This window comes from Hippocampus guttulatus, chromosome 18 (genome assembly GCF_054856545.1).
Source record: "Hippocampus guttulatus isolate MCC_2025c chromosome 18, RoL_Hgut_1.0, whole genome shotgun sequence".
Taxonomy (NCBI): domain Eukaryota; kingdom Metazoa; phylum Chordata; class Actinopteri; order Syngnathiformes; family Syngnathidae; genus Hippocampus; species Hippocampus guttulatus.
In genome coordinates, this window is record NC_141278.1 from 2,226,833 (window position 1) to 2,241,823 (window position 14,991).

Consider the following 14,991-nt stretch of genomic DNA (forward strand, 5'->3'; position numbering starts at 1 on the left):
AATTTCCCGACAGACCGTTGAGACTTTTATTTATTTTTTTTCCTGCTGCGTTGTGGCTTATAATTAGCTCAGCCCACATCGTGCATACTGAATGAGACAATAAAGGGGAATGAAACGGCGCATCAGTAATTCCCATGAACACTACTTCTCTCTCTCTCAATCATTCTGCTTCAGTAACAAGCCCATGTGAAATATTTAGCATCAGAACGAAGGCTCAATAGCCTCGCGCGACTAGAGCGGGATGAACGTCGCGGATTTCAGCATGCTAATCGATTTTGGGACGTGAGGCAAAACAAGGAAAAAATGTCATGGCTTGGTGTGGTTACTGCTCTGAAAGCGCACAACAAAATCGATGATCTGTGAAATCGATCGAGAAACGATGCTAACTGTTAGCCTATCTCGTAATTGGCTAGCGCTCCAAAGGAGGTTACGTTGACCGAATCTGTGGCTCGCACAAACTCTGTTGACCACAGACATGCGGTCGTAAATATCGGCCGGGTTTGAAACATGCTTAGCCTAAAAGCATAACGGCCTTTGCCATATTCAACATACTCTAACAATATCGATTTCAAAATATATACGAATGTACTTGCTGAATATTTTTATTTCTTTGTAGGCAACTGTACTCCCTTTTGTTTTTGTTTTTTTCTTGTTGTTCCAAAAATGACGAAGGCAATTAAGGTGCGCGGCTAACGTTTTCATGACGACGATTGTCTATTGTTGCCTTCAAATAGTATTCGATCAAGTATTTCCCTCGGTTTCATTAAGTTGACCTTTTTACGACCAATGTTGGTCGCTGTGCTACTTGGAGAGCAAAATCGCTTTACAGCTGGTACTTGGTGTACAAAGTTTGCGAACCACCGTTTTGTTTTGAATCGGACCTTTGTGGGCTTTGATCCTAAGATTGGTAAAAAAAAAAAAAAATCATTTTAATGCTCAATTTAGTCCCGATCGTCATGTCCTCATGGCGTGTTTGGTTTTTCTTTTGGGGAGGACTGGTTGATAGTTAATTCATCAGCCATGATCCCAAAGTCCAAACAAAGCTTCCTGCGGTCCAAGCAGAAACTCCAACAGGCGTTTTTGTAGAGCACACTTTTCCCCGGGAAGGATCCGATTAAGTGTGCTCTCTGTACAGAGCCGCGGACTTCCTTCTCTGCACGGCCGAGATGGCGGCCTCGGCGGCGCCTTGGTAACTATCCGTCTCCTGCGAGTCCTCGCTGTTCTGCGACTTGGTGCTGTCCTGCGAATCCGGCTTCTGCCTCAGCGCTCGGTTCTGCTCCTCCTTCAGTTCCACGTAGGACCTGGAGAAGGTGTGGAAGATGGAGGTGACGGGGAAGGCCATGAGCAGGATGCCGCTCAGAATGCTGCTGAGCGCCACCACTTGGCCGGGGATGCTCCTGGGCACCATGTCGCCGTATCCCACCGTGGTCATAGAGATGACCGCCCACCAGTAGCTGCCGGGGATGCTGGTGAACTCCTGCTTGGCGCCGAACTCGCTCTCGGCGAGGAACACCAACGGCGAGAAGAGCGCCATGGCCACGCACAGGAAGAGCAGCAGCAGGCCGAACTCCCGCGTGCACCTCCTCACCGTCAGGCCCAGCGTCTGCAGGCCCAGCGAGTGGCGAGCCAGCCTCATGACGTAGAAGATCCGCAGGGCCCGCAGGACGCGCAGGACCAGGCCCACCTTCTCCAAGTAGTTGTTCCCGGAGCCCGCCGGCTTGCCGCCCGCCGACAGCGAGTCGACGATGAGGGTGATGTAGTAGGGCAGGAGGGCCACCACGTCGATGACGTTGAGCGGCGTGCGCAGGAAGGCGCACTTGCTCTGGGTCTGGATGAAGCGCAGCACGAACTCCAGCGAGAACCAGGCCACGCACACCGTCTCCAGAACGAAGATGTTGAAGCACCTCTGCGAGCACTCCCCCTGCAGGGCCAACCGACAACCGCATCGAGGTAAGCCGAGATGGTAAAAACTCGCTACGTTTTGAGTCATTACCGTATTTTCCGGACTATAAGTCGCAGTTTTTTTTTCATAGTTTGGCCAGGGGGGGGCGGGGGGGTGGTGCGACTTATACTCTGGAGCGACTTATGTGTGAAATAATTAACACGTTCTATCATTTGACATGTTATTTTCATATTGAACCACAAGAGGGGGCTCTAGGCCTGTGTTGATGCTAAATATGTTACGTGAACATACCGGGCACATTCTCAGTTCATTATTTATGCGTCATGTAACGTTAGCATATCGTACTCTTATTCAGCCTGTGGTTTTATTTTGATTTGCCTTCAACGATGACATGTCTGTTCTTGGTGTTGGATTTGATCACATACATTTCCCCCCCAAAATGCGACTTATACTCCAGTGCGACGTTTTTGTTCTTCTTTAAGCATTTTTTTAGCTGGTGCGACTTATACTCAGGTGCGACTTATAGTCCAGAAAATACGGCACTCATTATTCTCTTTTGTATTCCTCTTTTAAGAATGCTTTCCCGGTCTCGAGACGGATATGAAGGTGATGTCGCAAAGTCAAAGCGCTTCGAGAGTCTCGCCTTGAGACTTTGTCGTTCCCTAAAGAACAAAGAAGGCCGATGAACGTTCATTACGTGCGAAAACAAAAAGGCACTGACACGCCATCAAAGGTGTACTCAAAAAAGGGAACTCATCTTTCTGTCGTCCGAGCTCATGAATATTTCAGCGTATAATTGCAAGACATTGTTTGGTTATTAAGTCGGTCGGGCCTGAAGCGCAGTGCAAATGAGAACTGCTTTCCTTTCATCGTTACGCATTTACCTTTAAGTCTTACGAAGCAGTCGCTTTGTGCCGCGCACTCAACGGGGAGCTGTCGACACCAGCGGCGTTCTAGCCATTAAACTGCGAATGGATACAAACATTTCCCTGCTTTTTTTTTTTATTGATACTCTGGAAGAAAGAAGAAACACTAGCAGAGAAAGTGAGCCCTCACTTTAAAGTTCCCAATTCTGATGATTGTTATGTAATTCCACACTGCTGCCCACCAAGAGCGTGACGATCGGCGCAGTCCCAAAGGCGCTCCCGCAAAATTAATCTGGAGGCATTCCATAATATGATTGGCACTACGTGAACATGTCTTCAAAATATGTTCCTATCTAACTATCGCAGACAATCCGGTTCACAAAGTTTTCTCAAAGGCATCCACGCAGCACGCTAATCATGATGCAAATGCAATTAAAAATGGACCAATCTTTTTTTGTGTATGTTTTTTAGTGAGCCAGGAAGTAGCCTTCTATTCAACCCCGCGCTTTTTTTTTATTTGTTCATTCCAATTCCCCCTCTTCTGTCATCTATGTGGTGCTTGTACAACAGACTTAAAAGCACATTTTGACAAATTGGAGCAGACCCAAAGAGGCGTTTGGGAGGGTGGCTTGTGGGAGACAAAAAGCTCCATATTTGATTAGCTTGTGACACAAGTGTGTAGCCTCTCATCCCCGCCAGACTTCCCACTCAATCCCCTTTAGTGCTTCCTTCCTTTTCTTGAATAAAAAAAAAAAAAGTTTGACAAGATTGGATTAGCTAGCTTCAAATTTAGGGTAACTCGACAGAGACGCGTTGGCAAGATGTCCCTTCTCCCTTGGTTGAGGTGTGGTGTGGGTAGGTGGGGGGTTAAAAAAAAAGCCAGCATTTTTGCCAGATGTCAATTAACTTAAATGAGGCCCCAGCTGCTGTTTCGTCCAAATGGGATTAACGTTTGAAGGCATGAGTGGCACTAATGGAATCAAAGCAACAAAATCCTCGTTTCAACAGAATGTCCCTGAACACAACGCCTGACCGAGCTGCACTTGTCGTGTATTATGCAGCTACATTTTGTCTCGCGTGTCGAGTATCGTCGGAACCTCTCGCAGCTGCCTTTCGAATGTGGGAGTAAGACCAGAGTCCATCCTTACAACTTAGTGAAATGATATTTGCCTCTTTCACGCCACATTTGAACAAATGTTTAGACCGTGTGAAAAGTGGAAGCGGATTTTGTTGAAAAAACTTTATCCCTCGTACGCTCCTCCACATGCATGAGCCTACCAGTACCTGCGGCATACGCTTGAATTTTGGCATCAAGATTCATGTCAAATTTATTGGAAACCCAATCAAAAGACTTTTTTTTTCTGTATAATTATGTCGGAGATTTACATTCGGTACATCCAATTCTGCCACCCAATGCCAACCCAATTTTCGCATAACTTGCTAGCGAGTAAATAAAGCGGGATGAAACAACCTTATAACTTCATGTGAGTCTGGTGAGATGATTTTCCATTCGTGATCATAATTGCGTTTGCGACATCGCCTCGCAAACGCAAAACAATGTTTTCCGTGTGATGCTTTCATTAGCACGGGTCAGATCAGCGCTAATGTAAAAGCTGCCTATCAAGTCTAATGGATGCTCTGTAATGATGCCGCATGTGAGGAGGGAGGGGGAGAGGGGGGGACAGTGGGGGGGGGGGGGGGCAGTGCCCGTCCCTCGATGGAAAGACACTCCGTAATTAGCTCAAGCACTTCACCATGCAGTCCTGTTGCATGAAAAGTGCTTGGCAAGTAACGGCGTGCCGTGCATTTTCACAGGCGTGCGCGAACAACGACGCTGCGTGTCTGACATCCGCAGACTTGCGCTCAATTATTTGCAGTAGCTGCTCTTAGACTCCTGTGACAGTTGTGCTCTCGGTCGCCCGAAGGGCCGCTTTGCGCTTCATGTCGCCTCTTTTAACGCCTGGGTTGGATTCATGCCAGCACAAATCCAGCACGCTCTGAGACCGAATCAGCTTGCCTGGAAACGTCAACAAAATAAAAGCACGTGTTTAGTAAATCGGAATCGATCTACTTTAGATGCAAAGTTAAGTCGTGCTTTCTTTCTGTCTAGCTTTCTAGCATAGCTATCTATCTCAGTAGCTAGCTCGCATATCGCTCAAGCAATCCATCCATTAAGCTAGCTAGCGAGATGTTGACCTTCTTAAATGTGCGCTTCTGTTTCGCTGTTGTTTGACGACGACTCTATTTCCAGAATGCCTTGCCTTCAAAATATGAATCCAAACAAACAGTGCCAAAGATGCGATCCGGTGCGCTTGATGCCGTTTTGTAGCGTTTGTCACAGTCGTCCGGGTGCAGCCCCTGCACATGAATGAATGCAAGTAAAGAAAGCGCGGGGGTAAAAATAAAGCTGCGATCGCAGGTTATTCCGGAGGTGTCAGACTGCTGCGGCTTTGTTGCCGCCTATCGATCGCTTTCTTTCTTGGGAAATGCAAACTCGAAACCGGGGATGTTTTTTCCAGGGGGCGGCAGCTCGCACTTCCAGTAGCTTCACGTTGATTTGGATTCTACATTAGCCGACTCCCCCCTCTTTTTCGCACTTGGTGAAGTCATTATCTGAGCTTCTTAGCCCCGGTGACTCGGGAGAACTCACCCTCTCCTCCTCCTCCCTGAGGTCCGGCATGGTGCTGACGCAGAGCGTCACGGCGGTGATGGCGACAAACAAGACGGAGAGGCAGGCGAAGATCTTGCCGGGGATTCCGGAGTGAGGGTTCTCCACCATGTCCCTCAGCCTGCGCATGCAGCCGCCCTCCTGGATGTCGTCGGAGCCGGCGAGCGGCGGCCGACTCTCCTCGCAGGGCGGCGGCTCGGCCTCCTCTTCCTCCAGCCGGCGCATTTCCTTGTCCTCCTCCTGGCGGAGGCGCAGCTTCCTCAAGCAGCACCAGTCCAGCTTGTTCTCCTCCACGCCCCAGTAGAGCAGCTCCTCCTGGAAGGACAGGGCGCACATCTCCCTGAGCAGCCGCAGCTTGCCCGCCGCCAGGAAGGTGACGATGGTGCGGAAGGCCGACGGGCTGCGGTCGAAGAAGAACTCGTTGCGGCTGCCGTCGTAGTCGTCGCACACGTCCATGATCTCGGCCTCGTTGCTGCAGCCGCGCAGCTTCCCCAGCCTGGTCATGGGGAACTCGTCCAAAGTGGACCAGGGGATGCGGTACTTGATGCCGCCCACGTTGATGATGGCCGCCCCGTCGTCGGCGTCTGTCTGACGGACCTGGGGCTTATTGGCGAGGCGCTGGGCCCGCTTGTAGAAGACGCCCTTCTTGGAAGAGACCTCCTGCGGGTTCTCCACGCGCTTGAAGTGGAAAGTGGTGAACTGGCGCTCGGCGCTGCCGGCCAGGAAGGCCACCTCCTGGTACATGGCGACCGCGTTGCTTCACGGGGGAGGGCGGGAGGCTTGCGGCTCGTCAGCCATTCAGCAACACGCCGCCGCTCTGTCGCACACGCAGAAACACAACGTCGGACGCATCTGGAGTCGAGCAAATCGCTGTGTGTGGTGAGTGGAAAGACGAGGGAAGCCCGCAACGAGTCTGACTGCGAGTCACTGATGCTAACACTGCACCGGGGGTGGAACGTTGGGATTTTTCCGTTTCATTTACTTTTTAACCCTTCTCCTCACATCTGAGAACAGACACGGAGACAGCGAACTCTGCAGGAGCAAGATAACAATCCTGATCTTTTGAATCAGGTTTGGCAGCTAATTTCAGATCGTAATAGAAATGCTCGCCAGTGCGCCCTCCAGTGGTCAGAAATGGTAACAACACACGGACCGGATTACTGTCAGGCCGCCTCTGGCCTGCAGGCCGTACATTTGACACGCCTGTTACCAAACAAAGAAAAAACAATCAAGCGTGTTTTCTTGTGTCTGAATCAATAGTCTGAGAAAGAACATTTCTGCAAGGCGCTTACGACGACGCCTTCGAGGCAACAAGCGTTACCCATGACACTCCTCTCAAGCGCAAGGGTGCTCTAATACGCTGCAGTGCAAGACCGACAAGAGAGCTTGCATTACGCTGTATTAGTGTACCGTTGTGTGGCAGCGGAGCGCGTCTCTCAACCACGCTACAAAGTCGCCACACAAAACAGCTAATGGCTTGAAATGCCGGTAAGCGAGGAGAAGAAGAGAAAATACGCATGACGGAGCAGATAGCAGTTGCACGCTCATGTTCTATTTATCAGGTTGAAAGTTGGGGGGGGGGGGGGGTTCTTCTTCTTCAACTTGATCTCCAGGTCGACAAGGATGGCGCACGCACAACTGCGAGTTCACGTTAACAAGCTGAGACATGTCGTCTTTTATTTAAGGCCAGCATCTGGAGCCACCGTCCCGCTGACGACATCAAATGGTTGAAACGCTCCCGAGTTTGCATCGTTTCCTAAACTCTCTTCAATTAAAAAAAAAAAAATCAATACAGTACAGTACAGTTCAGTTGTATTTAACTTTTAAATTGATCAAATCGCCTACATTTGAAGATTTAAGTTTATTGATGTCACTTTTAGGGAGTGTTTCAGCGGACTCGCAATGAGGGATTATTTCATTACTCCACTTCAGTCATGTTTAGCAGCATGTTAGCTCGAATGTGCCGTCATCTTCAGCACATCTTTTAACCCCGCCAAAGTGCACAACACATGACGCATGGCATGCACTGATCATTTGCATCCTAAGTAGAAGCGAGCTAGTAAATAATCCCAACATGCTCCGTCGAACCTGATATCAGGTAAGTAAACCTTTATTTGTCTCTCAATGGAGACATAATTAGGTGTATAGGTCATATATTTGCCTCACTCAAATTATCCTCAAATGAGGGTAGTTCGAGCGTGGGTTTTTTGTTCTCCCCCTCTCCCTCCCTTGTTTCTTTCTGACTTTCGGGTTGAGTGAATGCTGGCGCGTTTTGGCTGCCGCTGCTCAACCCGTATTGTTTTGTGTTTTTTGTTATTGTAAAGTGTCCTTGGGTGTCTTGAAAGGCGCTTATAAATAAAATCTATTATTATTATTATTCCCAATTTACAGCAGCAACATTATCAAAGGGAGAAGTCGAAGAACAAACGTAGAACCAAAAAGCAGGTATTAATTATGAATACTCTAATTTATTATGTAAAGTGTTTGAGTAGCTCTGAATGAAGTATGTGAAGCGCAAACTCATTTGAAACAACAACGTGTTTTTCAAAGCCTCATGTTGAGGCCGGCGAGTCTGCACTTCAAAATCAAGAGTCGCCGCGCTCATATTTTACCGCCTACATATTTTAAACCAGACTCCTTCCCAGGTGGACTTGCATAAATCATCATATGTAATATAAGGACCATGAAGAGTAAGGCGTTTTTAGCCGAAAAAAAACGACCATGTATAGTAAGGCGTTTTTAGCCCAAAAAAAACGACCATGTATAGTAAGGCGTTTTTAGCCGAAAAAAACGACCATGTATAGTAAGGCGTTTTTAGCCCGAAAAAAACGACATAGTATAGTAAGGCGTTTTTAGCCCAAAAAAACGACCATGTATAGTAAGGCATTTTTAGCCGAAAAAAACAACCATGAATAGTAAAGCGTTTTTAGCCGGAAAAAAAAAACGACCATGTATAGTAAGGCGTTTTTCGCCCCAAAAAAAACGACATAGTATAGTAAGGCGATTTTCGCCCGAAAAAAACGACATAGTATATATAGTAAGGCGTTTTTCGCCCGAAAAAACGACATAGTATAGTAAGGCGTTTTTCGCCCGAAAAAACGACATAGTATAGTAAGGCGTTTTTTAGCCCGAAAAAACGACATAGTATATATAGTAAGGCGTTTTTCGCCCGAAAAAAACGACATAGTATAGTAAGGCATTTTTTAGCCCGAAAAAACGACAGTATAGTAAGGCGTTTTTCACCCGAAAAAACGACCATGTATAGTAAGGCGTTTTTAGCCCAAAAAAAACGACCATGTATAGTAAGGCGTTTTTAGCCGAAAAAAACGACCATTATAGTAAGGCGTTTTTAGCCCGAAAAAAACGACATAGTATAGTAAGGCGTTTTTTAGCCGGAAAAAAAACGACCATGTATAGTAAGGCGTTTTCAGCCCAAAAAAAACGACATAGTATAATGAGGCGTTTTTAGCCGAAAAAAAACGACTATGTATAGTAAGGTATTTTTAGCCCAAAAAAAACGACCATGTATATATATAGTAAGGCGTTTTTCGCCCCAAAAAAACGACATAGTATAGTAAGGCGATTTTCGCCCGAAAAAAATGACATAGTATATATAGTAAGGCGTTTTTCGCCCGAAAAAACGACATAGTATAGTAAGGCGTTTTTCGCCCGAAAAAACGACATAGTATAGTAAGGCGTTTTTTAGCCCGAAAAAACGACATAGTATATATAGTAAGGCGTTTTTCGCCCGAAAAAAACGACATAGTATAGTAAGGCATTTTTTAGCCCGAAAAAAACGACAGTATAGTAAGGCGTTTTTCGCCTGAAAAAAACAACATAGTATAGTAAGGCGTTTTTCGCCCGAAAAAACGACATCGTATAGTAAGGCGTTTTTTAGCCCGAAAAACGACATAGTATAGTAAGGCGTTTTTTGCCCAAAAAAAACGACATAGTATAGTAAGGCGTTTTTCGCCCGAAAAAAAACGACATAGTATAGTAAGGCGTTTTTCGCCCGAAAAAACGACATAGTATAGTAAGGCGTTTTTTAGCCCGAAAAAACGACATAGTATAGTAAGGCGTTTTTCACCCGAAAAAAACGACATAGTATAGTAAGGCGTTTTTCACCCGAAAAAAATGACATAGTATAGTAAGGCGTTTTTCGCCTGAAAAAAACGACATAGTATAGTAAGGCGTTTTTTAGCCCAAAAAAACGACATAGTATAGTAAGGCGTTTTTCAGCCCGAAAAAAACGACATAGCAGAGTAAGGCGTTTTTTTAGCCCGAAAAGAACGACATAGTATAGTAAGGCGTTTTTCGCCCGAAAAAAACGACATAGTATAGTAAGGCGTTTTTCACCCGAAAAAAACGACAGTATAGTAAGGCGTTTTTCGCCCGAAAAAAACGACATAGTATAGTAAGGCGTTTTTCACCCGAAAAAAACGACATAGTATAGTAAGGCGTTTTTCGCCTGAAAAAAACGACATAGTATATATAGTACGGCGTTTTTCGCCCGAAAAAAACTACATAGTATAGTAAGGCGTTTTTCGCCCGAAAAAACGACATAGTATAGAAGGTGTTTTTCGCCCAAAAAAAACGACATAGTAGAGTAAGGTGTTTTTCGCCCAAAAAAACGACATAGTATAGAAGGCGTTTTTCGCCCGAAAAAAACGACATAGTATAGTAAGGCGTTTTTTAGCCCGAAAAAAACGACATAGTATAGTAAGGCGTTTTTAGCCGAAAAAAATGACCATGGATGGGGTTTGAACCCGCGCTGCCTGGACGGAAAGCCAGCATTTATACCTCTACACCACCAGTGACTGTGATTTACTTTGCATGATAGGCACATTTGACATGCACTTTGGAGGGTTTGCAGGAAAAAGTAACTGTTTGCTGTTGTTCTTCTCACGTCAATGAGCTGGGTTTGAACTGGAGTTGCCTGGACGGAACACTGGCGTTTATTCCACTACACCACCAGTGACTGTGATTTACTTTGCACGATAGGCACATTTGACATGGTCTTTGGAGGGTTTGCAGGAAAATGATTTTTCGGCAAAAAACGCCTGACTAAACATGGTCGTTTTTTTTCGGCTAAAAACGCCTTAGTATACATGGTCATTTTTTTGCTAAAAATGCCTTACTATACATGGTCGTTTTTTTCGGGTGAAAAACGCCTTACTATACTGTCGTTTTTTCGGGCTAAAAAACGCCTTACTATACTATGTCGTTTTTTCGGGCGAAAAACGCCTTACTATACTATGTCGTTTTTTTCAGGCGAAAAACGCCTTACTATACTATGTCGTTTTTTTCAGGCGAAAAACGCCTTACTATACTATGTCGTTTTTTTCGGGCGAAAAACGCCTTACTATATATACTATGTCGGGTTTTTTTTGGGCAAAAAACGCCTTACTATACTATGTCGTTTTTCGGGCTAAAAAACGCCTTACTATACTATGTCGTTTTTTTCGGGCTAAAAAACGCCTTACTATACTATGTCGTTTTTTCAGGCGAAAAACGCCTTACTATACTATGTCGTTTTTTTCGGGTGAAAAACGCCTTACTATACTATGTCGTTTTTTTCGGGTGAAAAACGCCTTACTATACTATGTCGTTTTTTCGGGCTAAAAACGCCTTACTATACATGGTGGTTTTTTTCGACTAAAAACGCCTTACTATACATGATCGTTTTTTTCGACTAAAAACGCCTTACTATACATGGTCGTTTTTTTCGGCTAAAAACGCCTTACTATATACATGGCCTTTTTTTTCGGCTAAAAACGCCTTACTATACATGGTCGTTTTTTTGGGCTAAAAACGCCTTACTATACTATGTCTTTTTTTTGGGCTAAAAACGCCTTACTATACTATGTCGTTTTTTCGGGCGAAAAACGCCTTACTATACTATGTCGTTTTTTCGGGCTAAAAAACGCCTTACTAATACTATGTCGTTTTTTTCGGCTAAAAACGCCTTACTATATATACATGGTCGTTTTTTCGGCTAAAAACGCCTTACTATACTATGTCTTTTTTTTGGGCTAAAAACGCCTTACTATACATGGCCTTTTTTTTCGGCTAAAAACGCCTTACTATACATGGTCGTTTTTTTTGGCTAAAAACGCCTTACTATGTCGTTTTTTCGGGCGAAAAACGCCTTACTATACTATGTCATTTTTTCGGCGAAAAACACCTTACTATACTATGTCATTTTTTCGGGCGAAAAACGCCTTACTATACTATGTCGTTTTTTCGGCCTAAAAAACGCCTTACTATATACTATGTCGTTTTTTTCGGGCGAAAAACGCCTTACTATACTATGTCGTTTTTTTCGGCTAAAAACGCCTTACTATATACATGGTCGTTTTTTTTCGGCTAAAAACGCCTTACTATACATGGCCTTTTTTTTCGGCTAAAAACGCCTTACTATACATGGTCGTTTTTTTTTAGGCTAAAAACGCCTTACTATACATGGTCTTTTTTTTCGGCTAAAAACACCTTACTATACATGGTCGGGGTTTTTTCGGCTAAAAACGCCTTACTACACATGATCGTTTTTTTCGTCGAAAAACGCCTTACTATACATGGTCCTTTTTTTTCGTCTAAAAACGCATTACTATACAGGGTCTTTTTTTGGGCTAAAAAGGCCTTACTACACATGGTCATTTTTTTCGGCTAAAAACGCATTACTATACAGGGTCGTTTTTTTGGGCATTCCCACTGAACAATTTCGCTTCTGCTTTATGATTGCACTTGTCGTACGACATCAACCTCCTGCCTAATATTATAGCTGCAATTTGAATGACGCAGTTTGCACTTCCACAGCCGCAAGAAGAAACAACAAAATCGTACCGTGTGCTTCAAATCAATTCAAATGTTGATTTTTAAAGGCAGCGGCACGTTGGGCGACTGGTTACCACGTCCGCCTCACAGTTCAGAGGTGCAGTGTTCGGTTCCAGCTCCGGCCTCCCTGTGTGGAGTTTGTATGCTCTCCCCATGCCCGTGTGGGTTTTCTCTACGGGTATTCCGGTTTGCGCCCACATTCCAAAAACATGCACGGCAGGCTGATTGAGCACTCTAAATGATCCCTCGGTGTAATTGTGAACACGAATGGTTCTACGGCCATGTGTGCCCTGCGATTGGCTGGCAACTGGTTCGGGATGACCCCCGCCGACCCGTGACCCTCGTGAGGATAAGCGGATTAGAAAGTGGATATGGCTTTTTTTTTCTCCAATGGACCTTTAAAGACAAATAAGATTCATATTTTTCATTTAAAACAAGTACATCAGTTTTAGAGTACCTTAACCTTCATTCAATAAAATTATTTTTTTTAATCATAATTGTAGTTCGGATATTAGTCAGTTAAAAATAGATGGGAGGGATGAAGGAGCATTCTAAATATTTTCATGCATGTTTTTGATTCGTTTACTAACTGTGAAAAAGACAAAGTGATTTTAAACAGGTCAGAAGTTGTTGTTTTTTCTCATATGAATTGCCTTAGGTATTCATGGTTTTAACTTATACAAATAGTTTAGGGGTCAGATGGTTGGAGAGCATTAAAATTATAATTCAGTCATTATAATTGGAACACAAATAAGGATTGTAGCAAAGGCTCAGCCCGCTCCTCAGTTTAGTTACCACGAGACGTTAAGTATCGCGTTATTTCAACCCTTTTGCCAGTTTTTCCGTGTCCCTTTTTTTTTCCAACTTTGAACTCCTGCTGTCCTCTGCACACGCAACCACTCTATGTGGTCACGTCTGTCCTCCTTCAGTGTCCATTTGTCTAAATACGTTATCCGTCTGACGGAGTGGTGATGTCATCAAGAAAAGTGTTCTGACAAGCCTCACAGGGCTCGTCAATGGAGCGCAACCAAATCTCCTTTTCAGAGATGTGCGCCGCGCATGTATGTGCGTCCACGCTCAGCTCACAATCGACACCTCACACTTGTCAAAGCGCCGATTGGCGTGTAAAAACAACAGTCAACGCATGAAGGAAAACCAAAAAAAAAAAACAAGACTTACCGTGCTGGCCGAGCCCGCTTCCATCTGCTTCAATGTGTTCCGCGCGTCCGCGCAGCAGCCGTCGACGCGCCGCATGCCGCCAAGTTTCCCACGCACACGCCGCGGGACGACGCGAGGGGGGAGGAAGGCAAGGCGAGCGCCGGCGAGTCCACCCAGATGCGCATTTTACGCGCACGAAGTAACGCGAGGAAAAATCAGGAGGGAAAGCTGCACGCGCGCGCGCACACGCACACAAAGAGAGTTGAGGTTTGTTTTCTGCTACGCTCCTTCACGATGCTCCTCTCAGCGCGGACAAAGAGAAAAAGCAGTTTCCAGTGGCGATGCTTCCCTCTCCCCCGCGCTGCCCAAATCTGTGTGTATGCGCGCATGTGTGACTGCACTTAAGTGGCAAACTGTCATTTCAAAGAGCTCCGTTGTACTGCACATGCAGGGGTTCACTTATCACGGTCGAGATGTACGCTGCATTGCATCCAGAGGGACTTAAATGGACCGCCATACTGACCCCACTTTTTACCGTATACATTCAATACATTTGGAATGTGGTCGTCAGGCGGGGTTCCCCATGGAAGCTTACTAAGTACCCACTGCCTTTTGTTCATGATTGGAATTTTTTTTTTTAAATGTCATTTTAAGATATAGACCAACACTCAGTAGAGTGCAAACCTCGGCTGAAGGCGTCAAAAGCAGACATCGTTTTCACATCTTTTTTTTTTTATTTCAGGTTAAACCGCTTATATCTATTTTGGCGTTCCATAATACAAAGATTCTGAAACATACATTCTGTGGGAGTGTAGCCTTTAGATTTAAGGGAACCATGAATAAAATACGCATTGTTAATGTCATCTCAACAGTCGTTTTCCTCAATAAAATACCCCCAACAACTGCTGTCGATGCCGTTCAAAGAATCAAGGTCAGTTTGACCAACTAGGGTGCACAAAACCGTGTTCTTCGTCTGACTTTTCAGATGGCAACACAGCAAGACGCAGCAACGCAAATGGACAGGCGTGATAGAAGAGACAAGCGAAATAGAACCCGGCGTTTTCAGCGATAATGACTCATAATGGCCAAAATCACTTTCGAAAGAAAGCCCTTGAATAAATGACATCCATTGTCCGTGTGCTCAATTTTGCTGTCTTTCATCAAATGTCAGCAGGCGACTCGGAGCAGGAAGTGGGCGCGGGAAGAGTCGGCAAAGGTGTCGCCTGGGCCGTGATTGACACGCTCTCTCGTTTATGCGTCCGTGCAGTACGCGCCTTTGTTCCGGCAGCGCCCACGTGAATTAGAAATTCAAATGAGTGAGAAGGAATGGAGAGAAAGGTACGCCGGAATGGTCTCAATGCTGGGCTTTTCATGTGCTCGCATGCGTAATGTGGAATGCATGCAATGTCGGGGGGCTCGGTATGTCCTCGGTGTCCCCCGATCTAGCAGTACACAAAGTAATCGGACACATTTCAGGAGGCTCATGGCGAGCGCGCTCCTGTCACCGGCATGGACGTGGACCTTCTCACTTGAGTGCCTTCAACAGGCAATCCACCCCGCAA

The 14,991-nt window shown here is 45.4% G+C and overlaps 1 protein-coding gene across 1 annotated transcript; it reads right to left on the bottom strand.

The window, feature by feature from the left end:
- kcng2 (potassium voltage-gated channel, subfamily G, member 2) lies at positions 1 to 13,780 on the bottom strand. The gene is made up of 3 exons (XM_086136113.1): positions 13,451 to 13,780; positions 5,420 to 6,254; positions 1 to 1,921 (listed from the first exon to the last, which is right to left on the bottom strand). The coding sequence occupies exons 2-3, from the start codon at positions 6,179 to 6,181 to the stop codon at positions 1,115 to 1,117; spliced, it is 1,569 nt and encodes a 522-aa protein (XP_085992239.1). The 5' UTR covers positions 6,182 to 6,254; positions 13,451 to 13,780; the 3' UTR covers positions 1 to 1,114.
- Between the last annotated feature and the right edge of the window lie 1,211 nt (positions 13,781 to 14,991).

Coding starts and splice junctions, on each gene's coding strand:
- kcng2 (XM_086136113.1), bottom strand. CDS start 6,181: ATGTACCAGGAGGTGGCCTTCCTGGCCGGCAGCGCCGAGCGCCAGTTC. Junction 1,922..5,419: donor TCAGGGAGGAGGAGGAGAGG/GTGAGTTCTCCC, acceptor TTGGCCCTGCAG/GGGGAGTGCTCGCAGAGGTG.